General features: G+C 46.4%; 1 protein-coding gene across 2 annotated transcripts in view; it reads right to left on the bottom strand.

Moving 5' to 3' along the window:
• LOC142587428 (uncharacterized) overlaps positions 1 to 24,880 on the bottom strand; it is a 43,911-nt gene that overhangs the window by 6,956 nt on the left and 12,075 nt on the right. Inside the window, exons 1-3 of one of the 2 annotated variants that reach the window (XM_075698441.1) lie at positions 18,722 to 18,856; positions 15,665 to 15,943; positions 9,595 to 9,854 (exon numbers count right to left, since the gene is read on the bottom strand). In XM_075698441.1, coding sequence (XP_075554556.1) covers positions 9,595 to 9,837 — 243 coding nt within the window. In that variant the 5' untranslated portion in view covers positions 9,838 to 9,854; positions 15,665 to 15,943; positions 18,722 to 18,856. Of the gene's footprint in view, positions 1 to 9,594; positions 9,855 to 15,664; positions 15,944 to 18,721; positions 18,886 to 24,880 lie in introns of those variants that run through there. The other variant, XM_075698440.1, reaches the window with a different exon arrangement.

Genomic DNA, 24,880 nt, shown 5'->3' with positions numbered 1-24,880 from the left:
AAGGGAAGACGGAAAGGCGGGGAGGTTAACCAGACTGAGTCCAGTTTGCTACCCTACACGTGGGGAGGGGAATGGGGAGTCAAAGAAAGAGAGAGAGAGAACTTAGGTGTAGGATGTCTATAGTCGGGCACTCAAGTCTGTTGCCCTCAGGTAGCGAAAAAGTGCTCGAACTGCTTTCTGGGCTAATGAACTGTGAGGCCAGGCTCCTAAGATCTTCGCTTCCGTAAATGGCCTGTCATCCAGTCTATTTAAGGCACACTGGAGAGTCTCACATTGATTATCGAAGCGAGAACAGTGGCACAGAAGGTGACTGATGGTCTCTTCACACTTGCACTTAGCGCACATTGGTGAATCCGTCATTCCAATACGATAGCTGTAGGAGTTGGTGAATGCTACTCCTAACCACAGCCGACACAGCAGTGTTGCATCACGTCGTGGAAGGTTCGCTGGTAATTTAAGTTTCAGTGATGGGTCGAGGCTGTATAAACGACACTTAAAGAGTTCTGTGGTGTATGCCAGCAACTTACGTGATGGTATGAGCGAGACTGCGAAGCTCTCTTGCAGCGTCAACTCTGGATAAAGGTATAAGGAGTGTAACTAGTGTAACCAGTGTAACTAGATAAAAGTGTAATCAGCTAGCACAAAAGAGCAGGGGCACTATAGCGTAAAACTATTCCAATCTGTTTTTATTCCAATCTCCTGACTTCAAATTTACATCAGGCAGTAACCCGCAACTTTGTTTGAAAACCCCAATCAAATGTGCTCCTTGTTTATAGGAGGACACTTTTTTTTTTTGCCTTCAAAACGATCAGCATTGCCTATATTGAGCAGATTTTCTTATCGCATTGGCTGACAAGATGCGAGAAGCAATCTTTAGTTGAGAGGGTTTCGTTGGGGCCGAGCCACCACAGTGAAAGTAGATAACTGATAAGGGTGGTGCCGGGGTCTGCAATTGATCCGTTTCTTCTAACCTTGCGGTGGCTGGTCCAAAATTGCGGTGGCATGCAACAGAATGGTAAAAATGTCGCCAGAATGAATTCTTGGCAAAGAATGGTTGGCGTCGTATATGTGCCAAAAGGTCTTGATAACTTTACACTGCCACGCAAAATCCTTTATTCTATGCAAATAAATCCACGCTCCCCTGTAGCTCCGAGTACCCAGTGCCAGAGCAATCGGCGGACAGCCATCTTCTATTCCTTTCGGAACGGGGCACTCTCCGGCTATTCAGAAATAAATTCAGCTTTGTTTGTCATGTTAATGTGTCCAATGTGTACATATCACTTTGACACAGTGAGTTCTCACGGTTTTGCGATGTCGCATGACAGGCAGGTGAAGTGGGCCCAGCCCGAAAACATTTGATCAATGGCAGCGTATTATGGCGAAAAACGATGTCGAATCAGTAATAATTATTTTTTCTTTCCTTCAGTCTAATCATGCATAATCAGTGTGCACACATCATGCCAGATAGGGCGTTTTCACGACGTAGTGCGAGATACAGGCGAAGTGGGGGTGGCCCGAAATTTTTTTTTGACCAGTCATGGAGGGCTGATTGCAGAATTGGAATAGAAAACTTTGGAATAGCTTAACGTAATAGTGCCCCAGATAGACGTTCCAAATGAGCCTAAGCATGAAGTGTGCTTCCACGATGTCAGCAAATAGCCCACTGGATAATTAATACAATGCTTGATGATGAAATTACCGTAAAATTAGTATGAAATTATGTCACACAGTCATTCCTACTTAAATGTTTTAAAGAAAGCAATTTCCTTTGATTCTAGGATCACTTCACATGTGGATGCTACAACATACGATAACACAAGTTATGTAGCACGTGGAGAGGCAGTATTTATTGACAGCCAAACAATATCCTTGAACCTCGGTATATGAAATGCGATATACAGTGTGTGCATGGTATTAATGCTTCTTTTAGATCAATGAAAGTCTGAAAAATCCCCAGCAAAATGATTACAGTATAAAGGGAGACGTGGTTATGAAGATTTTTTCTTTTTTTTTTGACCAAGTCTGGTGAAACTGCTCATTTTAAATGAAGAAAGAAAAGAGAAAGGCAAGCGCTAGAGTGCGCTAGAAGTGATGGCTTATGCGGGACACCAGTAAGGAGTCTTGAGATTTCACAGAAGTACCGACCACCACGGGTTCGCGCTTAGCGAGCCACAGGGCCATGTCGGCCATTGCCTTTAGTGCGAGAGCCAGGCCGCAAAGGGAAACTGAGCGACATACGCAAGAACACAGCATTCCCCGAGTTAATGGAAACTGTTTATTGTCTCTGGCGGCACCCAACACTGGACAAACGCCCAGTCCCGGGGCAACGTGACAACTGAAGGGGTCCAGCACCAAAGGCAAAAAGACAGACAGGAACGCCTATAGCACGTTGCCACGTGAGCACAGGCTGAAGCTGGGACACGTTGCTAGGAAAAAGTCCCAGCAGCTATGTTACTTGCTCTTGTGATAACCAATTGGCCAACTCGCGAGAGCTCGGGTAATCTCCTTCGACTTGGGCCTCCGATAAGGGTAGCTAGGTGTGCTATGACCTTTCTTCGGCTTAGCGTCCGGAAGGGATCAACACAAAGTGTGCGCTCCCTGCACGAACAAAGGTACCGTGAGCAAGCTAAAGTCCTAATCACAGAGGTGTAGGCGGAGAAGAGGAAGCATGTATGTAGCTAGTGATGTCCCAGAGGTAAGGCACATGCTCCTGCCGTCAAAGCAGCCGTGTCGCGACGTCAGTGCCCTGTCCCCACCGCAAACCATCGCGAGTGGGAAGGGGATAAAGCATAGGGATGGCAGAACAGGCGAATGCCCGCACAATGGCACTAGTGCATTTCTCGATCCCCACAACATTTAACACTCATTTGAAGTGCCAGAGTCTTATAGCCTATTGCCTCAGGACATCACCCAATGTCGGAAGCTGTTTTTCAATCACGATCCATGCCACTGGTTGTGAGCATGGACCAAAGCATAATGACCCGAGTTATAAAGCTTGGAAGGAGAGCCATGCCTGTCAGAAAAACACCTGCAAGAAGGCCGGTGAAATGGAAATTGAAGCTGCCCTTGTCGTTTTCCAGAGGTCACTGCAATGGCATAACCTGAGGTACACCACCCTACTCTTGGATAGTGACCGTCGCGCTTTCTTTGCGCTGCAGGAGGCCAGAGTGTATGGATACATTTCAGTGTAAAAGGAAGACTGTACAAACCATGTACAGAAACGTATGGGCACAAGCTTGCAAAACCCTGTCACAAAGCATAAGGGACCTGGATTGGAGAGCCTTGGTGGTAAAGGCCAACTGACCACCGACTTAGTCCCAAAGCTGACACTATATTATGGCTGGGCCCCGAAGACTCGCAAGGGTGATGTGCAGGGAATGAAAAGGGCTGTGATGGCCACCTATCACCACACAACATCAAATGACTTGGTATCGGACCACAGCTATTGTCCACCAGGACCGAACTCGTGGTGCCGACAAAATGCAGCGAGGGCTAAGGGCGAGGCAGCCCCTAAGCAGCACTACAATTTGCCTCCTCATGTCTGTGAAGCCCTGCTGCCCATTTATGAGCGCCTGTCTGATGAAAAGCTCCTTGAGCGGTGCCTACGGGGGCAGAACTCGGAACAGCAACGAGTCTCTCCACTCCCTGATGTGGGCACTGGCTCTAAAGGAACAGCATGCTTCACTGTCCACAATGCAAGCCGCAGTAGCTGGGGCAGCGATGAAATTCAACGCTGGCTGCGAGACGACCTCTGCAGCAATATTGAAAGAGCTGCACCTCCTGGAATACCAAGCATAAAACGCATGGTGGAGAAGGACCACCGCTGAGCAGTTGCATCTGCAAAAAAGCGCAACACCATTACGGACATGCGGAATGCTTTCAGAAAACGCCATTTGGGTGGCCGTAGTCAAAGTGACTACAGTTCGGATGGCTTTTAGCCATTTTCACTGCGAAGTAGTGCAGAATTTTTTTTGCACTTTTGATTTAAAGTGAATCTATTTCTTTTTTCTCGTTTTCTCAAAACACCAATTTTTGACTTCTTGCTGATTTGCAGCAACGATATCTCTGCCTTCAAGGTTGGTAGAGGCATAATTTTTGTTGTGCCTCGTAGCTGAGTGTACAAAGCACACAATGGTAGGAACAGATTTTGGAATTTATGCTTTAGAATTTTTCAGTTCTGCTTTAGATCAGACAATAGGGCACCCACAATTGGAACAGTGAAGATTGAATTACCATAATATTACTAATATTTGATATATCAAAACAGTATTCCTCCCATTGTGTTCCTTATGTTTTCTAGTCCCTAGGCATGTGCCAATATCAACTTTTGTAGCGCAGTCTTTTTCTGTATTTTTTCTGCAAATGATGAACAATGAACCTCATTTATCTTCAGAACTAAATGGCCTATTGCAAAAATAATTACATATTTGAAATCAGCACAACAATCTTAGCAAGACCGGAGAGTTTCACTAATATTGATGGAAAAGATGATGAACATTCATTGAAGAGCACTGTCCCCCCTTAAGCATGATTAGACACAGTTCTTTAGTGCTTCTTCCCGGTGAGCTATATCGGCAGGGTGCTCAGACTCAGCCTGGCGCCTGCGGTAAAGAGCTGATGCACACGCACCGGCGGAGCAGCTGTCAAGCCCTCGCTTATTCACGTGGTACATAGCGGCGAGGCTGGAGCGAGTGCAGCTGCGCTGCCTCTCTATAGCGGATCAAGTGACGTGACGTTGCACCTTCACACCGGCGGCTGAAGGTCGAAAGCGCGCCGAGATTGACCTTGGGAGTTGTACCTCGAGGAGTAGAGCTTTTGCCTTAAAGATATTGCATCAGAGTTCATCCCAATGTTTGTTCACAATATCCCTCAAGCTGCAACTTCAAGTATGCTGCATTAATAGTTTGTCATTTCCAATACCGACATTCAAAAGGTAGATACAGTGGAACCCCGTTCATACATTTTTAACCGGACCGAGGAAAAAAAACGTAACAGCCGGGAAAACGCAACAGTGAGGAAAGTTCCGAAAATGAATGAAAACAGTGCAGCTTCAACTATAGACAATTTATTTCCACAGAGTGCGCTTAGACCTTAAAGAAGTCCAGAATGGTGGCTTGCCGTTTCTTTCGCTCGCTAGAAATCGCCGCACGTTTCTCAATAGCCTGGAAGGCCGCATTGCTGTCAGCGTCGCTGTGAGGTGCGACGTACCTGCGGAGGAGGTCCAGAGCCGCGACGGCTTCTCCAAAGCTAGGATTTGGCAACTCCCCGGCATTATGCGGCTCGTGCTCCTTGTCCTCACCGCGCCACGGCAATGGCAACGAACAAAGGAATATCCGCGGGAAATTTTGCCGTCTTTGGCGTAATCATGCTAACGTGCTAACGATTGTTTAGTATTGCTGCGGAGCGTGCGCGTCCGAGCAGCCCGGTTGTGCGCAGCGCGGCGTGGTTTCGTGAGAAATGTAAACAAGAGATGAGAGCTGGCCCGATAGGCGGAGCAACGCCATGAGCAACACCAACTTCCGGCTTCCCTTTAGCTATAGCTTCACCAAGAGTGACGTCAGGGCCTCTCCTGAGTTTCCTTCCTCCGTGAGTCGACCCGTCCAACAAACCATGCGGTGACCGTAATCACAGTGATAGCGAGAGCATTTTTCACGTATGGCCATCAATTGGCGGCCTCTCGAACTGGCGTGCGGCTTCTTGCAGCCAGTTCCATAGCCAAGCCCGGCCAAGCCCGGCCAAGCCCGGTCAAAACTCGTCAAAAACTAAAATGGCGGTTGGAGCGCGTTGCCTACTTTAGCCCAGGCGGGTTCGGGTTTCGACGCATCATGCGGGAACGTTTTCACAGCTACTACGTAACAGCGGGGTTCCTTATACATAGGATCCTATGGAAGCTATGCCGTGACCAGATGAAAACGACGTAGCAGCCGGGAAAACGCAGCAGTGAGGAACGTAACAGCGGGGTTGTACTGTACAGTGCACCATACACTTGATTGTCATCTTTTGGTGCTGAGACAGGGTTGCCTGCGCTCTTTTCAATGCCAGCGGTCCACGATTTCCGCGGCACAGGTTTTGCGCTGCCTCCTTCGAGAGACTGTGCAACCCTGCACAACCAGGCGGGCAGCGTCTGGCACGGTGGGGATGGTTGCGCAATGGTCATGAGCAATTGTCGTAATTACTCCAACTAATCTGTTTTGCCGGTAGCCATTTCATGCTTACATCTACCCTATTTACTTGCATAATGAACACACTTTTTCTCCCAAAAGATGTGCGCAAAGTTGGGGGGTGCATTCATTTTGAGAGGCAAAAATTTTTTTCCATGGACACCTCCAAAGAAGTCAGTTTCGCCAGTAATGCAAACCATCAATTGTGATAGCAAATGTGTGGGCAGCTACACAAAGTAAGGATAGTAGTTCTCTCGGCTATATAATCTTGCAAATATTAGCTTCAACAATAGCTGAGCAGCAAGAATGCAGCATGCACAAAGGTATGAGCCGCCATAGACTCAGCCCCCAACACAGATCACTTTGAAGACAGCAAGCGCTGCGGCAACCCAATGCACAGTTGCTGCCGGCGTAAACCGCCTCCCTCTTCCCACCACCCTCCTCTCCTATCGGCACCATGCGTGCAACGGAAGACTGAGCCGCGATCGTCCGCACCCCTCGAGCATGGTTGTAGAACGCCTGCCAGTCCGCAAGCGGTTAGTGCAGCTGATGCTGCACTAACCGGTTGCGGTACCCTTGCTTGACGCGCTTAACCCTTTAAGGGTCTATGACGTAAATATACGGCGCCGCGAACAAGTCTGAAAATGGTCGATGCTGTATATTTACGGCGCTGTGTGTACGTTTAAAAAGCGTGCCAATTTCCAAACCTTTTCTTTTCTGTCATGTGCTGCCACTATGTGGAAATAAAGTGAATTTTTTTCGCGCGCCTCCCTCGTTTGGTTTTCGTCGCGTGGTTTGTTTTAGAGCTAGTTTGCTCCTGTGCGTCTATATACTAGCACTTCCGCATTGGCGCACGCGTGGGCGAGTGGCGGTTTGGGCTTTGTTCCACGTGGTTTCGGCTTCTTGTGCTTGCAAAACTGATGGCTATCTCGTTACTAATCGCTTAAATGGCGACCGCCTGTCTCTCGCATGTTTAGTGCTCACGGGGGTGTGCATAGGAAGGATGCCGCCGTGCATGTGTTTCCATTGCTTTCCTTTTTTTTGGGTCAGTCGCGAAATGTAATTGCTCCTGGTTGGCGATAAGATGAAGATAAGCAGAAGTTTGTCACACGTTTTGCTTTTTTGACGGACACACAAACACACAGTTTACTTGAGTACGCGCACCTACGCAGTTCTACGACGCTAAGGACATAAATATTAGTGTAAGAGTACGAACATTTGATTCTAGTGAAATATTCTCATGTGCACATTTTCAAAGCCTTGAACTATGTGTATAATGATGCATCAAATTTTTAATTCTTATAAGTTTATTTCCTTTTTTTATTGTTGTTGTTCATGAAGGAAGTGTACATAGATATCAATGCAAAATAGTTTTTTCTAATTTTACGGTCACCCTAGAAAAATTACGGTAAATTTTTTTCGAAAAGTGGAATCTGCAATAAAAACATCGACCATCAAAGGGTTAAGATGCCGAAGATTCGGGTATCTTTTGGTCCCGGGCAATGCTGGCTTTCGTGTCTCCATGCCGCTTTTCCGCTTCATCGATAATTTTCGGCTTATCGCCGAGCGACAGAACTGGCCGCTTTCGGGACGTCGTGCATCGTGTTGCTCCACACAACTCAAAACCTCCGCTGAACGCTGGTGGCTAGGATTACAATGAAGAACACATGCGATAAACCTAGGCCTCTCCACGATATCTTGTTGGCGAACAAATGCAGAACATCAGATACATTCAATGGACCATACAGAGGGCATGTTGTGGTTCAGAGACAACGATAAAGTGCTACCTCAGTGCGATGATAATGGACGTTAGGTGTAAGCAAACTTCCATTCTGTGAAGGTAAAGTTCATGGTTTCATCGTTCTTCTACTGTCAAAAGTTCCAAATTCAAGGCATGTAACATTTTTCGTGCAAGAACACTGGGTGCGCATCACATTTTTACGTTGCTTAGGAGCTGTAATGTCATTCCCACATTAGTTTTCTATTCTGAGCACATAGAATGCGGACGCATTCGATTCAGCGACATGTAAGAATCAGGCAAATGCTGCAAAACGAATCAGTGGCATCTTTTCGTGTTTCTTCGGCCTCTTCTTTAATTCGACCTACCGTATAATTCAACCAATTTTTCTTGATCCCATCAGGGGCTGAACTTACTCCTTAAAGAACTCAATAGTTGCGCGAAAAGTGGTTGTTATATGAGTACTTTGTTATAACGAACTTGCCCTTCAAAACACACAAGAATGAACAAGGCTGAGCTGGCACTGGCAGTTACAATTCGACACTACCTTAGTCCAAAAATTGCATTTTCATTATCTTGATGTTTGTTCCTGCCATTTTGTTCCATCTAGCTGCAAGTGTTTCTTAAAAACATCATCTAAAGAACGAAATGAGGCATCGTAGCTCTCTAAAAATGGCACCCGGCCAGTTCCGATCCCTTGGCATTTCAAACTATCAGCACCGCGGCCATTTTTTTTTCTTCGAGAGCTTTTGATGTATTTTACTATCAGTGGCACACAAGTGAATTCCGCATATAGCTAAGTATTCCGGTTGGCTAGAAGTGAAAACTACCACAGCATCTTGACATTTTGCAAGGGTGTTGCCTTTAGGTCTGCAGCGAGAGAGCTACGAAGCTACATTTACTATGTTGCTTCGGCCAAAAAAGAATGAAATTCGAAAGGTAGAACACCATCGCATACCGTTATCAGCAATGACATGAGTGAAGTCAAGCATGCATTGACGAACTGTTATCGTCCGGTAAAGGCATAGCAACCGCCCAATTTTTGCGACTTTGCATTGCATCGATGGGCCGTGCCATTTTTACGCGACTCGGACCATGCGACTATCGAGAACAACGGTATGATAGCAATGCTTAAGTGGCTCTTGGTCCAAATTGCCCAAATAGGCGTACTGCATGTAGTGCAAAATGGAGAACTGTGCAGAATGCTGCCACCATGGTCTCCTAGATGGCACCGGCACGGCCACCAGAGCTGTCTTGGAGGACACGGCCGTTACATGGCACACAGCTTCGCCCTGAAGCATGTTGGGAAACATGCCTCGAAAGCATGGTTACCCTAGCAAGCGAGTAACTTTCCTTCCGAAATCCACACGTGGTGCTCACTTATCTCACAGCCATTTCTTTGTTGTGGTAGGACTGGAGTGCTGGGCGTGGTGCCGGGCAACCAGTTCAGTTGCACTTTCGTGCTTGGGAACTTCACGTGCACTCTCCTTTTACCCAAAACGGGTTTGAAATGTTCGTTGTAACAGCACGGTGTTTCTGAAAATGCCCACTACATCTGGACACAGTTTGAATAGGCAGGATTGTAAATCGTAACTGCAGTGAAATGTGGTGATTGTAACTAATACTTCATCATATCTAGGATCGTTCCCAGTGGAGTAAGACCGATTAAACAAAGCGTTGACAGGACATCCTCACCTGGAACCACTGGTCGAAGAGGCTCATGCGGCACTGGAAGAGTGAGGGTGGGGCATCGGGGTTCCCCATGGAGAGGTGCGACAGCCCCAGGTCGCCGTCGCCGGCAGGTCCCAGGAGTGTGTACTTATCGGCCAGCACGTGCAGGAAGTCGTCACGCTGCAGGTCGCTGTACTCTCCGAACCAGCTGAGCAGGTAGGCAGACTGCTCGGCAGCGCTGCACGCGGGGCCCTTCTGGCTCAGCATCTTTGCCCACCCGGATCCTGCACAGACGGGTGTGTTCTTGCGGCGACACTGGTTCTGGTCCGACCTTGAGAGGCCCCGACGCACACACACGCCTCACACCTGCCAGTTGGTACTGGCAGCTCTCGGAAAATTCTTTAACCACTAAGTTCACTTCGCAATGTCTCCACATGAGTGCAGCACATTTGCAATGGCATTTCAAGGAATTTTGTGCAATTTGTTGCACAAAGCACTGACACGATGGCAATATTTCCTGCATGTGCGTTTTATGGTTGAAACTGCGGGTCTAGTGAATTAGATTACTTTAGTAGGAATAAAGAACATCGTATTTACTCGCATGCAGGCCGATGTCTTCTTTTTTTAAATCATATGCCAAATTCTAGGTTCTGCTCAGATTCAAGGTTTCTAAAAAATGTGCCACTTTTTAATTTAAATTCATAAATATGGTGCATAATTAGCCATCTAGAAAAATCCGTATCGTAGCCGCCACTAGCGACACCTGTAGCCAACTGAAGTACAGGAGCGACGTCACCATTTTGACGTGTGTTGTATTGGAGCTGGTTCTGTATTTTACAGCATAGGCATGTGGCGTGGTGTTATCGTAATGGTGCAAGCAGACGATGTCACTATAGTGCCACTTTCAAACGAAAAGTTGTGCTAGCCGCAGAGGCATCGTCAAACGTTCAAGCAGGGCGGGCCTTTGGCATCGACGAGGAAAACATTTGTTGTTGGCGAGGGGACCATGCGAGATGATTCTTGCATGTGTTATGATGAGGATGGTATTTACAGTTTGAAGATAGTGCACTATTTGAAGATGAAAGCGATAAGGAAGATACCGACGAGGCTAACAGCGATGATGACTTAGAATGAGCTCGGCATGTTCATTATTCAATAAATGCTGTTTTCATTTAGTGAACACTATTCTCTCTTTTTTGTTAGGCCTACATTCGAGGTAAGTTTTTCTTTCCTGGCTTCAGACTTTTGGGGGTCAGCTTAGAATCGGGGCCGGCCTAGATTCCAAGTAAATACGATATATTCCGCCTTCACATGTTCAGAAAACATCCTCAAGCTACGCTGTTTGCAGTGATAGGAAGAAGGCGTAGGAAAGGAGACCGTATTCGAGTGCAAGATTTACAGTGCAAGTCCTGGCCTCTGTCCAGGAGAGTGCTTCAAACGGTACCATAAAGTGCTCAAGTACCGTTGAGAGAACAGAACCTTATTGCCATCATAGATAGAGAAGGAGCGGAAAGAAAAACTGTATGAGCAGCCTGACTGGCCTTCAACCCAATCCTGGATATGGTAGGTAGCGTGCACACAAAACAGTTCTAGAACCAAAACAGCAATACTACCAAGTACGAGTGTCAAGTCTACATATACATACAAATATAGTATACAGTAAACGAAACAACAAAAAATTTTGAACCATATTATAGTCGGAGGAAAATCAAGAAAAGATTTAGTAACACGAAACAGTTGTATTCAAGCTTAAATTAGAAGCACTGCCCCTAAAATGATCAAATATAGTACACAGTGAGAACATATGTCACTTGAAACGAAGACATATAAAGAATATTATTGAAGCATTTTCGTTCTGTAAATGTAACTAAAGAACTCATATTTATTTAGAGAAATAATGTTTTGGTTGTTTTGTGTTCATTGTCATAATATCTATACAGTTAAACTTCGATATAACGAAATGCACCAATTGGCAATTTGCTTCGTTATATCGCAATTTCGTTCTACTGAAACTCGACCTTTCTTGCAATAAGTACAAGTCGCCAATAAATTTTTCTTACAAGGAAGGGGGCTGCAGAATTTTTCGAAATATCAGGCAATTGAAAAAAAAAAATTTGAATGAGAAAACCATTTTGATAAATGTGGGAACGGTGGCCAGTGATACAGTTTCATGTCACATACACTGATGATATCTTCTTGGCGGTACGAATTAAGCGAAGCCAGCCATGCTTTCGCGTGCACCCTGCCCCCGTGGCTGATAGCATCACCCACACTGGGACGACGCTATCAGAAAAAGCGCCGGCAGCGGGGAGCAAATGCTTTGTCTGCTTCTCGCTCCAACGAGTCACTGAAACTCGAGATTATGCGACCTCCAATACTAAATGTGCGGTAAGACAGCTTACACGTGCCACTCCGTCTTGGCGCCCCCCTCTTTGAATACGCGGCAGATTACCTCTAAAGCAGGGTGCGTGACTGCATATGCACTGAACTGCACTCATATCCATGCACAGCCATGGCCAAGATTGTCACAGAGTGCATGCCCGCGCTCCTCTCAAGATGGCCGCCATTGCCGCAGCAGCAGCAACGCCGCTTGAACGGCGATGGGGAAGAGAGCTTCCCATTGTCCCGAGCTCGCCAGACCGGTTTGGTCACGTGTGTCGCCTGAGCGCGGCGGAGGGACGAGGCGGCTTGGCGAGCGGCAGAGCAGCTTGGAGGACGAAGGAGTGGGGTCGTGCACCGGGGAACAGCTGAAGATGTGGTCGGCAGGCTGAGATCTCCAGGCCGAAGTCTTCGCCGGTCGAGCGACAGACGGTGCAAGTTCGTCAGGATCTTCGGCAGCGAGGTTGCAGCAGCCCGACGCTCTTCAGATCGGGACCTCGGCAAGCACGCCCCAGATAAGCCTCGTGTTCCGGGCCGCTCTCAGAACTTTCCGCCGGACTCTTTCTAATCGCGTTTAATCTTTCCTTTTTTTTATCCATCGCGTGTTGTTTCTTATATGTCCTGGTAGTTTAGTGTTTGCCCTATTTATTGTCGCGCGTATTTTGTATTTGTGTCGCGTATTTTATTGTATTTCGCGAGTGTTAATGATTCCCACGTGGTGGGCTTAGTGTCGCGCGAGTGGCGTCAGGGCGTGTGCTGTGTGACCCGCACGCCTTCCGCGAGCTAGGACCCACTACTGGAAGTTTGCATGTTTGTTTCCCATTATGTCTCGGGCATGATTTTATTGTATTAAATTGAGTGTGGGTGTTGTACGACGTCGCCTCCTGTCTCATGCCTCTGGTTCACGGTCGATCAGGCGTGGACCTTATCGCCGGTCAGCAGACGAACCCTCACTAAACGCACGCGGGGTGGGTTTGTTGTCGCCCCATCCCCTCCTGTTCGGAGAGTGCGAATTACCCCACCATCAATCCTTGACAAAGATGCAAGCCAAGATGCAAGCCAAGATGCAAGCTAACTTACCCCCTACCCCCTCACACGTGCTTGATAGCGTTACCGTGAGCTCGCTCCCCTCTCCCTGTTCCCATGTGTTTGCGAGGAAACAGGCACTCGTGAGGCCACCAACTTTCTTCCCTCGCCCCCACATACTTGCACTAGTACTTTAAGCACACAGTGCGCAGGGTGCGATAGAATCTTATCGCACTTGGACTTTATACAGAACATGATGCGGCTCCACTTCCGCGGTTGCTCTTGTCGTGCTGCGCACAACTTGACAGGTGTGTTTGTAAATAGCCGGTCGTAATTCAATCATTTGACCATCTGTGTTCACATAAGTTTCCATTTATTGTCTTGGCATTTATTTGCGGTGCCAGTGAAATTTCGTTATATTGAGAAAGCCTACAAACACACTTCATTATATTGAGGTTCTAAATACATGGTGTTCTGTGGACAAGATGTTATGAAAAGTTAAATACTTCATTATATCAAGAATTTCGTTATATTCAAGTATGTTATATCGAGGTTTAACTATTTTCTTATCAGTCATATATCAGTAATTATTTAGCAAGGTGGGAATGGAGTATTGAAAGTGTTGTGTAGCGTAGTTGGTGCGGTAAGCGTATATATTTTGATATTCTGGTTTGTGTGTTGCAAGCACCTCAGGAATAAAACTTCTTTTCTGAAATGCAACGAATTTGTTTACCCAAGCGCATTTTCTGCATGGCATCTAAAATACACGAAATGGCTCCCGACTGGAGCCAAATGGCATGGTGACTCTGGTGTTCTGCAAAACTGGCAGCAATAATCCAGGACTGCTCACAGGAGAATGCTTTGAGCCTTTCCATTCGCTGCTCAAGTATCACTGAAAGACTTGCAGATGAAAAGCAACTGCGAAAATAAACAACCTGCGAGTTTTTTTGCGCAGTTTTCTTTCGCAGAGCCCGAAACTATAGAAAGAGTTTCGGACCGGAATGATGGGAAAATGGATGAAAGTTTCAGACCTCAAAGGGTTAAACCTTCTAAAGCCAACTTTGGATGTGTGCTTGTTTCAAGTTCACGGCAAGTCGAGGATGGTGGGCCACCTTGAAAGCAAGCCTGTAGATATGCTTGTGGCGATACTGCATGCTGTCTGCTATGGCTTGCAGACAGTGGAAGCTGTGCCTTCATTCATGCACTCCTTTGTTCACATTTAATTTCACACTGATAGCACATATTATCACTATGGAATTCTTCCGCTGTTATGAATATGTCATCAATCTTGCTGTTATCATAGAGCAGCACACCACTGCCGAGTCATGGTTAAAGGGACACTAAAGGTTACCAGAAACTCAAGTTAAAGTGGTAGAGCAATGTTCTAGAACGTCTAAGGCGTCAATATAATCGCGAACAGAGCTTTAGTAACCGAGAAATTGAGTTAAATGCATGACACGATTTGAGACCCCCCAGCGACATTCCGGTACTAGCCCGATGACGAAAGGACTCCTCATAATTTGTGTTACTAATACTCAACTACTCGTATTAAAAATATCATTTCATTCGATTATAAGACGAGAAAAAATGCTACTTGTCTACGCCTATTCGATTCTAAGAAAAAATAACATTTTGACGTTACCCTTCAGTAATATGGGTGTTCGAAAGGTTTCGTTTTCGCTCGACTCTGCGCGCTCGACTCTGCGCCGCGCACGCTTTGGAGTTTCAGTAGTTTCGTTATCGCGTTGTGCTGTGAGGGTTCTGCTGGCTTGCGAAACTTTCATTTGGAACAAGCAGCGAGAATGCCACGTCCATGTGATGTCGTGGGAAGCCCTCGTTGCTTTCCCGCTCCGGAGAGCCGGTGTCGAGGCCGCCGTCGTAGTACGCAACGACGCCGGCAGTGCGAGCCCTCAGCAGCAGGTCGCGCTCGTCGGTGCTCAAATCGCTGAAGTTGAGCCCACCATCGCGAGCCAATCTGTCGGTGTCAGGGCCCATTGCGACGAGCGTCGAAGTTAGCGTCATAGAATGAAGTACCAGCTTATGGGCGTCTTGCGCTGGAGTTTGAAGTATAGTAGCGGCGCCTGGTGGCGGTGCGGGAAACGACATCTGGGTCGTGCCAGCTTGGGTCGTATTGAGCCCTGGCTGTGGCGAAGCACGTTTCTAGGCCGAGTTTTGCGTCGATTCGCACATTTTTATGCCCTGTTGCGAGTGCGAAAAGGCTCGTTGCTTCTCATAGACCACGCCGACCACGCTGCGAGCTCGCCGCAGCCTATAGTTTAACGAAAACGGACTCTCCGTGTGCCGTGGGACGTAATTCGTTTCTCCTTCCGCTAGCCACCATACTCCCGCTTTGGCTCTGCTGTCGGCTCTGTCTTGGCTCTGTTTCTGGCCGCGCGTTCGCGTTTTGCGCAGAAAAGCCGTAGCGCCGTCTGCGGACGCCGTTCTACTCACCGATGGCGCAACGTCACTATGAGACCATGATGTCAGTACTCCTCGATCGGAGGGCGGGCGATTTGAACTGCGCTAGAGGTACGCGGACGCTTCAGAACGCATTTTCTCTTAAAATAAGTCTCTCCTTGGCACGAAACAAGCGTTTCGAGGTTTCTGTGATGGTATTTCAACAGTCCACGTTGACTTAATAGTAACCTTTAGTGTCCCTTTAAATATAGACAACAAAATGTGGTTGTACCTCTCTTTGTTCAGGGAGACCACGATGGGAATAATTTGGGTGGGGGAGGAGGTCACGGGGCCAGTGCCTGAGCCAGCAGGGGCTCCCGCTGTGCCAGAGAGCCGAGGAAGCGGGCCACAAAGGGGCCGTCACGCTGAGCCAGAATCTGGAGGAAGTTTCGCTGGCCTTCGGGTCCCCACGAAGCAAAGTACAGCTCACACAGGGACAGCTGACAGTGCAGCACCGACGGAGCGTTGCGGCGGGACAGGGACAATGCGTCAAGCTGGCCACACAGCTCACCTGGACAGACGGGACAACCACGCGATGCCTTTGGTTGCCGCCTCTAAACACACACATATCAAATAGAGACTGCAAGCACCCACTAGTACTAGCACACTCGTCAAAAAACACACGCTTTGAAAGATCGCAGAAACCAAAGACCACTGAAATACATGAGCTTCATTGGCTCATTTGCATGACCTCGAAGAATGGAAGCAATAGGACTTTGAAAGCGTATGTCTGACAGGAGTACAAAACCAAACACCACTGTTTCATTATAAGCATATTTATGCCCAGTGAAAATCTAAGTATTTTCCGGTGATCTCCAGTGGCCCCAGTACTGCGTCGGACAACTTCCTATACCTGCAATTTTACTACTTTAATCCTTGGTCCCCCTGGAACTGTTTAGTTTCCCTCGGCAGCCATTCTGCTACACTGTAATAAACCACAGGTCGCCCACTCTACATAACGACAATGCCCGTCCAACTTTGCTCGTTCCTCTAATCTCAACCTCAATATCAGCTACCTATGTCTAAGCTTATATACACATTGCCATGTTCCTGTCTTTTTTAAAGTTACACCAATCATTTTCCATTCTCTCACTCACTCTGCATTCTTTAGCTTTGAACACAAACCGTAAGAGATGCAACAGTGTAGGTTTTTTGCATAAATTGTGGGACGTTCACATCATCACCACCACCATCATCATCATCATCATATTTTTAAGCCTGCTGCAGGATGAAGGCCTCTTCCTGCGATCTTCAATTACCCGTGTCTCGCACTAGCTGATTCTAACTTGCGCCTGCAAATTTCCCAATTTCATCACCCCACCTAGTTTTCTGCCATCCTCGACTGTGCTTCCCTTCCCTTAGCACCCATTCTGTAACTCTAATGGTCCATCTGTTATCTACTCTACGCATTACATTGCCTGCTCAGCTCCATTTGTTTTTCTTAATGTCAACTAGAATATCGGCTATCCAATTCACACCACTCTCTTCCTGGCTCTTAACGTTATGCCTAACATTTTTTGTTCTGTCTCTCTTTGCACGGTTCTTAACTTGTTCTCGAGCTTCTTTGTTAACCTCCATGCTTTTGCCCCATGCGCTAGCACGGGTACAGGAAATGTTCGCACACCTCATGACAAATGCCCAGTTGCACATACCCATTGGCTCATGTTATCTATTCGGACACATACATAGTGGTCTAAATTTTATACACTCACTGACCGATAATCCGAACTCAAGAAGGGCAGCCCAAGAGTCTGAATAATTGGGAGTCCAAAATGTCAGTTTCACCAGAAAATAAGTCACTTTATTCCACAAGTGTCCCAAAACATGTGTGCCACATTGTATTGTAAAAGATCTTTAGCTCTTTTTGGAAAGTGTATAGAACCCGGTCTGCCGATGCTTCCAACTTCAGCACAATTGCAGTGATGCGTACATGGACAAGCACCAGCAATGCATGGTTGCATGGTGATGGCATTGGCAAAGCATACACAACCACTGACACGCATGGCAGTATAAATTATCCCTCACAACCCTCTCATGATAAGCTTCTTCATCTATTTGCTCAGCAGTGCATGCAGCATAGTGCCATTGTAAGCATACTGCGCACTTTTAAATAGGCACTAGCACAAACACACTGCCATTCTCTGCCATCTCTTTAAGCGGGACGGCTTCAAATGCGCATTGTTTGCAGAAACGAAAACAGCCTGCCGTTGCCGGATTGGCTCAACAAGATGCGCACTGCACACGTGCATGGCCAGGAGTGGCATGGGCATGATGAAAGCCGACTGCATATACGCCGCAGTCTACCAGCAAATGCACACGTACAATACAGAAAGCATACCACCACAATGATGGCATGCATTTAGTAGGCGAAGTGCTGCATAAATTGCACAGGGCTATCGGCACCATGTGGCAGCAGGCAGCACATTTTTACAAAGCAGCGGCCGTTTCGCTCTGTAGCAGACTGTTACATCACGTACAGCAGGGAAGGCTGGATGAGTCGTCTGCTGCGCTGCTGTGTTCCCTGCCAGTTTCAAAATGCTGCTCAGCTTCGCACAATCGCACGGTTGTGCAAAAGACAGAATTTTTCACTGCCATGGAAAAAAAGAAAGAAAAAAGAATGTTGCAGTGCATATCTTAACATTTACTGTGCCATCGCATTTATTTATTTTGTTAGTAGCAGCCTGGAGGACTTGACACAAATGCTAGTTAGTACTCAGTGGTTCATGCTACATTTTAGTGCGTAGTTATGCTGCGTTCCCGCCAAGCACATATTAACAAGGTTTCACTGAAACATGTGAATAAACAAATGCTGGACTTGTGGAATCAGCATCGGTAGAATTCGCACCGGGCTTAGCTTGTCCTGCTATTTGGGCTTAGTCAGTGCTGGCTCAACTAGGCTTTGCTAGCTTTTGCTTCAAGGAAGTGTTGGCAACAAGGCTGAGGACCATGACGCGGCAATGCCAGTGACATATAAAAGCCAAAATATCTCTAATTCTGCTCCACTCAAGCAGCTGGAGTCTAAATTATGGAATGGTGCGCTGTAAGATATCCAAAATGTTGGTCATCCTTATACATTAAGTCGATGGGATGAGGGATGTTGCTGCGAAGCAATCTGAATAATCGAGTGTGTCTGATTAATAGGTGTTTGAATTATTAACCAGCGACTGTACTTCGCAAAGTAGCAACAGCCAGTCCCCGAAAAGTGAGGCGGCTTTATGAAGCAGGTACTGGAAGGCTTTTCGGAATCGAAAACAATCATCGAGGCAGAGTCCACCAGGTGTGCACTCACCAGCGGGGTCTTCCCTAGGGGGTGCCAAGTGGGCAAGCAGTGTGGCAGAGAAGGCCTCCCTCTGGGCAGCGTTCCACAGTGAAAACCAGTGCAGAACACAGCTCACCTCCAGACGGCTGGTGCCAGCCAGGCTCATCAAGGGCGGCTCCAGGTGGAACCTACTCCTGCAAGGACGCACGTACCTGGTTTTGACATATATCCCACGCTTAGGTGTAGGTTAATTATGAGACAGCGATTTCCCATGCTGGCTATGTGGCTAAGTAATTTGGCTGACCAGAAGGCTGCAGGTTACAAATTCTAGCCCTGATGTCCAGATTCTAAAGGATTAAATGCAAATAGGCCTGGGAATTTAGTTAAATCTAGTACATCAACTCTTTAGGGATGACTCTTGCCGCCTACAAACAACACACCAGAAAAATTTTTTCCTTGCCGAGCGTCAGTTCTGAATAGTGAATTCCTGGCTAAATGTCTTCGGCCAACACTGAATGACCAGCAGCAAGTGTCCTTTATTGGATAAGAGTATGAACGGAGCAGGAGGAAGAAGTTGAGTGCGCGACTAACTTACCTTTTGAAAGCACAGTCAGAACAGAAACAGTGATGCAAAATCCCCAGTTGCAGTGGTATCTCACAGGTAATGCAGAGGAGATTCAATGTACACCTCTGTTTCACATCGAACGAGAACTGTTTGTGCTAGTTCCATACAAAGCCATGCGTGGCTTGGTGTGAAGCTCACTTTCAGCATTCCGCCTGTTCTTGGCCAGAGGCAACAAACCTATAGTTGTAAACGTTTTTTAAAAATGTTATGATGCTAAAGTGTAAAACGGGTCATTGCACAAAAAAGCTGGAGGCGTATGTAGCAGTGAAACGGCGCCTAACTTCCAATTGGCTGCGACACTAAGACGCGCCCGCGACGCTGCCTCAGGCTTGCTGGCTCGGGCCTCAACGGAGGAGAGCAGGCAAGAGGAAACACCTGCTGCAGCGGTATTGCGCGAGAAAGAGAGCAACGCCACGATGCCATATCACCCTCGCTTTTAGAAGCCTGTGTTATCCACCTTCCTTACCCACACAAGCTCTTTCCTGCGTTCTAACTGTGCCTTGGTAAAGCCAAATCAAAACGTGGCAAGCTTCTCAATGTGCTCGCTTGCCCGCGAGGAATTCAAAACTCAAAGGACCACTTAGTGGCGTTCAATTGGACATGAACGCTTTTCCATTCACAACTCATAAGTGCTTAGGTATCCTCGGATTTCTTTCTTTTCCTTGAGAGTCACAACTCTTAGTGTAGTTTGTACATTTCAATACAACATAAGTATTTACTTAAGGCATGTTTATGACCCATTCTTAATGGTTTAAAGAACAACCACAGCTGGTGAAAGCAAATCCACAACCCTACATTATAACGTCTCTCGCAGGGAAAAGAGCAGCATATTTGGAATGTTAACCCTATCAGTCAATTTAGCAATGGAAGAAGAGAAGCAGCACCACTTACAAATGACCTTTATTACCTTTATTAGATTCTGAGACTCCTTTAGTTTAGGTCAGAAAAGCTTTTTTGTCATGTTGAGATGATTTTCAAAGGTGGTATCAGCAATCAAATTAATGTTAATGGGAATCGAACAAAAGCAAACTTGATGCATTTAAAGACACGATTCCAATGTTCGTGCGCTGAAAGGTTGCTGAGTGGCGGCTGCAAAAGCTGGACCCTGGAGCTGTATTTTCAGTCGCTATCTTTCAGAGATACTTTCACTTTTAAAGTGATGCTTTCTTGTTGAATCCTTCCTGACTTTGCCGATTATTGCTGCTTTGGTCTTGCCAAATAGCTCCCACAGAGAGAGAGAGAGTGAGAGAGAAAAAAAGCAAACTCAGTACCCTTTCACTCTGTGAAGGATTACCAGCAAAGCTGTATTTGTGGGCCCCTTAATGGCGAACTGCACCTCCGCTGCGGGTTGGCCCGGTGTTGCACTATCTTTGGAAGCTGCTCACGTATGGGGAGTGTTAACACTCACACATGGGGAGTGCTTAATGCCTGCTTCACTTCCGCCGTGAGTCAGCCCAGCATTGCACTATCTTCAGGATTTTTTTCTACACGTGGACATGATAGTGAGGAAAGTAGCCCTAAACAGCTTCGCTGTGATGCGAGCCTCAAGCTAGCACCAAACCACAATGTTCCAGCACAATGTTCTAACCATCAGGCCACAATTGCACACATACTTCTACCGTGCCAGTGCCAAGTAGTTTTTTTCAGATGCTTGGCATGTGTTCCACATACGCCTCAGCGCGCATGTCCACCAGAGCATGTTCACACTAAAGAACACGTCTGTGTGCCAGTTTCCATTTGGCTACAGACGCAGCTACAGATAAAGGGGGCTCCTAGGCAGAACCCCCTCAGGGGCACAGGCCCCTCCAAAGTTTTCTGGGAAGGGGGACGGGGGGGGGGGGGAAATTGTCATGACCAAAGTTCTGTCACTCATATCATTTGCAGTTTCTTTTGAGTTGCTAATACTTTTTCACTTAAAGTTTATTGTGACTAAAAGCTTACTGCATCATTCTCGGTGCGGATGTGCACAGCTTTTAATTCATGCTTTCATTTTATATCTGCAAATCCTGATAATAAGAGAACAAGTGCATTAGCAGCACCAGCAGCAGCTACTTCATCCATATTCTTTAACTTCAAAATTTTTTTTATTTCTACTGTGAGCACAGTGCACAAATACAATATATTTAAATATATACACAGGACAAAGTTTATTATATTTTTCAAGAGAAGGAGGTAGCCAACTAATAATTATTTCTAAAGGTATGGATACCCGATGCCGATAGAATTAACATGTTGCTGTATATTCCCTTTGTTTCAAATTGCTTGGCCCACTTTTTGATACTAAAAAAATTTGGCGGCCGCCTAAGTCCAACTTTAAGAGTGGAACACGATAGCATTCTGGTAGTAATGCGGCCTCTTGCGTGGCCCTATCCCAATTGTGCAAAGCCCCGCCTAAAACATTACACCATTTTCAGGTTTCTGTTCTTGTTTCTCACTTTCAATATTTCAGTCGAAGAAGATTTAACAGAAAAGGCTTGCACTGTTGTTTTGTTTCATGACATTTGTTTGTGGGCTGTCATTGTCAAAATTCTGAGGAATAATGTTGTCAAGAATGGAACACAATATATGGGCAACTTTAGTGATAGAATGGTGTTGCAATACAACCCGCATATACTGCAAGTCATATAGCAAGGCATGGCATATACATATACCTAAATATATGAGGGTTGAACCAAAAATAAGGTTCCCATCAATTTTAGAAATAGACAACATTGCTTATTCTCATAGAAATTTACATCATTGGAAAGATGAAACTTTGCTATATTTTTTCTACATAACTGCCATCTTTTTCTACAGATTTTTGTAGACGGTGCTCCAATTTCTGTACCCCAATGTCACAGAGCTCCCCTGCCAACTCACTGAGGAAGCATTTCACCTCTTTTATGACTTCGTTGTTGCTCCGGAAACGTTAGCCACTCAAATGTTCTTTTAACTTGGGGAACAAGTGATAATCACTAGGCGCAAGGTCTGGACTATACGGCGGGTGGGATGTGACAGTCCACCCAAAGTTTGTCAAAAGTTCCTGGGTTTGACAGGAGACGCGAGGTTGGCCGTTGTCGTGAAGCAGCGTCACACTGGCTGCCAGTCGTCCTCGCCGGCAATTCTGGATAGCTCGCCTGAGTTTTCTTAGTGTTGCACAATAACTGTCTGAGTTGATTGTTCTCCCACGTTCCATGAAATCGATTAGCAGTATCCGATTACGATCCCAAAAAACACTGGCAATGACTTTGCCAGCACAAAAAGTTTGTTTGAACTCCTTTGCGATTGGTGACTCTTGGTGATGCCACTGTCTGGATTTTCGTTTCGTTTCGGGAGTGAAATGAAACACCTATGTTTCATCTCCCGTAACAATGGAGTCCAACAATCCTTCCTTATCTTCTTGACACTTCTGAAGAAACTGGCGAGCACAATCAAAATATTTCTCCTTGTGGTCTGATGTCAATAGCCACGGTACCCATCGAGCACAAGACTTGTGATACCCCGATTTTTCAGTCAAAGCTTTTCTACTGTACCGTAAGAACTCCCTGGAATCTGAGCAACAAGTTCACGGATGGTGATCCTCCTGTTTTGAAGCACTTTGTGCTGGACGATCTTGATAACCGTCTCCATAACTGATGGCCTTCCACTCCATTCTTCATCGTGGACTTCCTTCCAACTGGCACTAAACTCCCTGCACCACTTTCGGACGTGTCAAACGGACCCACACTTGTAGCCATACACCTCTGTCGACTGACGATGAACATCCACGGGTGGAGTCCCTTTGGTGTGCAAAAAGTGAATTACAGAATGAATCTCGCACTTGGCGGGATCAACAATGGGAACCTCAATATTGGACGGCTGCTGAGCCAAAAATGAGCGGCGAAGCAAAGCGCGGCTGGTGGGAATAGAGAGTGGGGGAACAGCTGCATGCAGCAGTGTTGCTGGATTTCGCCTCACACCTTCCTGTGTGGCTGGAGCTTTTTGGGAACCTTATTTGTGGATCAACCCTTGTATATGGAAATTTTCGCTCATGGGGACACCGGCACCAGATGCCGACGCCGACACTGGATTTTCTGCGACACGGGGCACACGGCCAGCGGATGTAGTACTCCTCAGGTGCTCAGACAGCCATGAGGAATTACTACAAACTAGGAGAAAACGCACAATTATTCGCACTCCATGGCCCCCTTCAAAGCAAACGCTTGATCAAGTTACCGGACATTCAAGTCTTGCGCTATGCGCATGTGCCGCTGCCTACCCTTCTGAGCCTTGCAAGAACCCTAAGCCAATGCCTAGGCATAGTGCCACCACTGCGCCATCCAGTGGTGTCTTGCGAACATTAGCAGGAGGCTTCTTCACGTTTGAGCAAGGGAACAATCTGAGATATGCGAACGAAGGGAAGCACCATTGTGTCCGTTGTCCTTTTCGTGTGCACAACTTTGGAATAGTGTAGAGAACTTTCTCACTGGTTTTCACGAGGTAGTAGGATCGTGTGCAGGCCCTTTGGATGCGCCTCCCTCTTCTCACCTGTGAAATTAAGCGAGTGCCTGCTCACGCTCACAACGGACGTCCGGGACCTGATAAGCCAGAACTGGTGACTGAAGTCCTCCGTTATTAATGTGTATCTCTTCGAATCTTTGGAGAAGTCTTTAGCAGATGTTCATTGTAACAATAAGCTCCACGAGCAAGAACGCAATGCGAAGTGCGCCGTCATGATACCTTGACTTGTGTTGAACTATAATATCATATGTGCGCTATCACACATGGTTCTTCGTGGCTGCCTTGTGCATTTGGCATAACTGACTGATTCAGAAAATTGTTTGCTCTCACTCTAATGGAGGGGTGTTCCTTCATGAATGTTGTGTGGCAATAAGTCCTGAGAAAAAAAAAAAGAAGAGTGGGGACCTATCGAAGCTCTGATTCGTTCTGTTCCATGGCGCCAGTTTTACAGAGAGAATGCTTCTTTACAGTAAGGCAACATGAGGTATTCGGTTCGCAAAAGTCATCAGGCGCTAATACAAGGTGACGAGGCGGTGAGGGAAGCCTTAGGGAAGTGAGGCAAGCTTCAAGCAAACCATCCGGCTCAGAAAACAATGCAAAAGTTATACAAAGGAACACATATGGGATACATAACAGCATAAGCAAGGCGAGACCTTTTGGGTATGCAAAGACGCTTCGTTGCACTATTTGTAAAACTCCTAGTTTATGCTCCTAGTTTCGGTTCTTCATATGCTTCCAGGCTGTTCCTACTTGCTCTCGTGTCCTTTCGCAGTGTTTAGATATCGCTGTCTTATCATTTATTCGTTAATATAGTTCTTTATTTGTGTGCCCGATAATTAATTACTCTATAATTGTTTATTCTGCTGCCATTAAATAGATGAAACCAATGGCATAAGGCATGCTTTGAAATGTAATTAAACTATTGTGTTATGGAGTTGCATTGCTTTAAGCTAATAATTGTAGTCATAAGTTGTGTTCAGAAGTTATTATATATTGCATAACCTTTATATATGTTATGTTGCATCTTCTCAAGTGACCTTTCGTCAAGAAAAAATTTCTTGATTGCATCTTTGTGTATTAAGGTA

The sequence above is a fragment of the Dermacentor variabilis genome, chromosome 7, assembly GCF_050947875.1.
Source record: "Dermacentor variabilis isolate Ectoservices chromosome 7, ASM5094787v1, whole genome shotgun sequence".
In the NCBI taxonomy this organism is placed as follows: domain Eukaryota; kingdom Metazoa; phylum Arthropoda; class Arachnida; order Ixodida; family Ixodidae; genus Dermacentor; species Dermacentor variabilis.
This window is presented reverse-complemented; position numbering and strand designations above follow the sequence as displayed.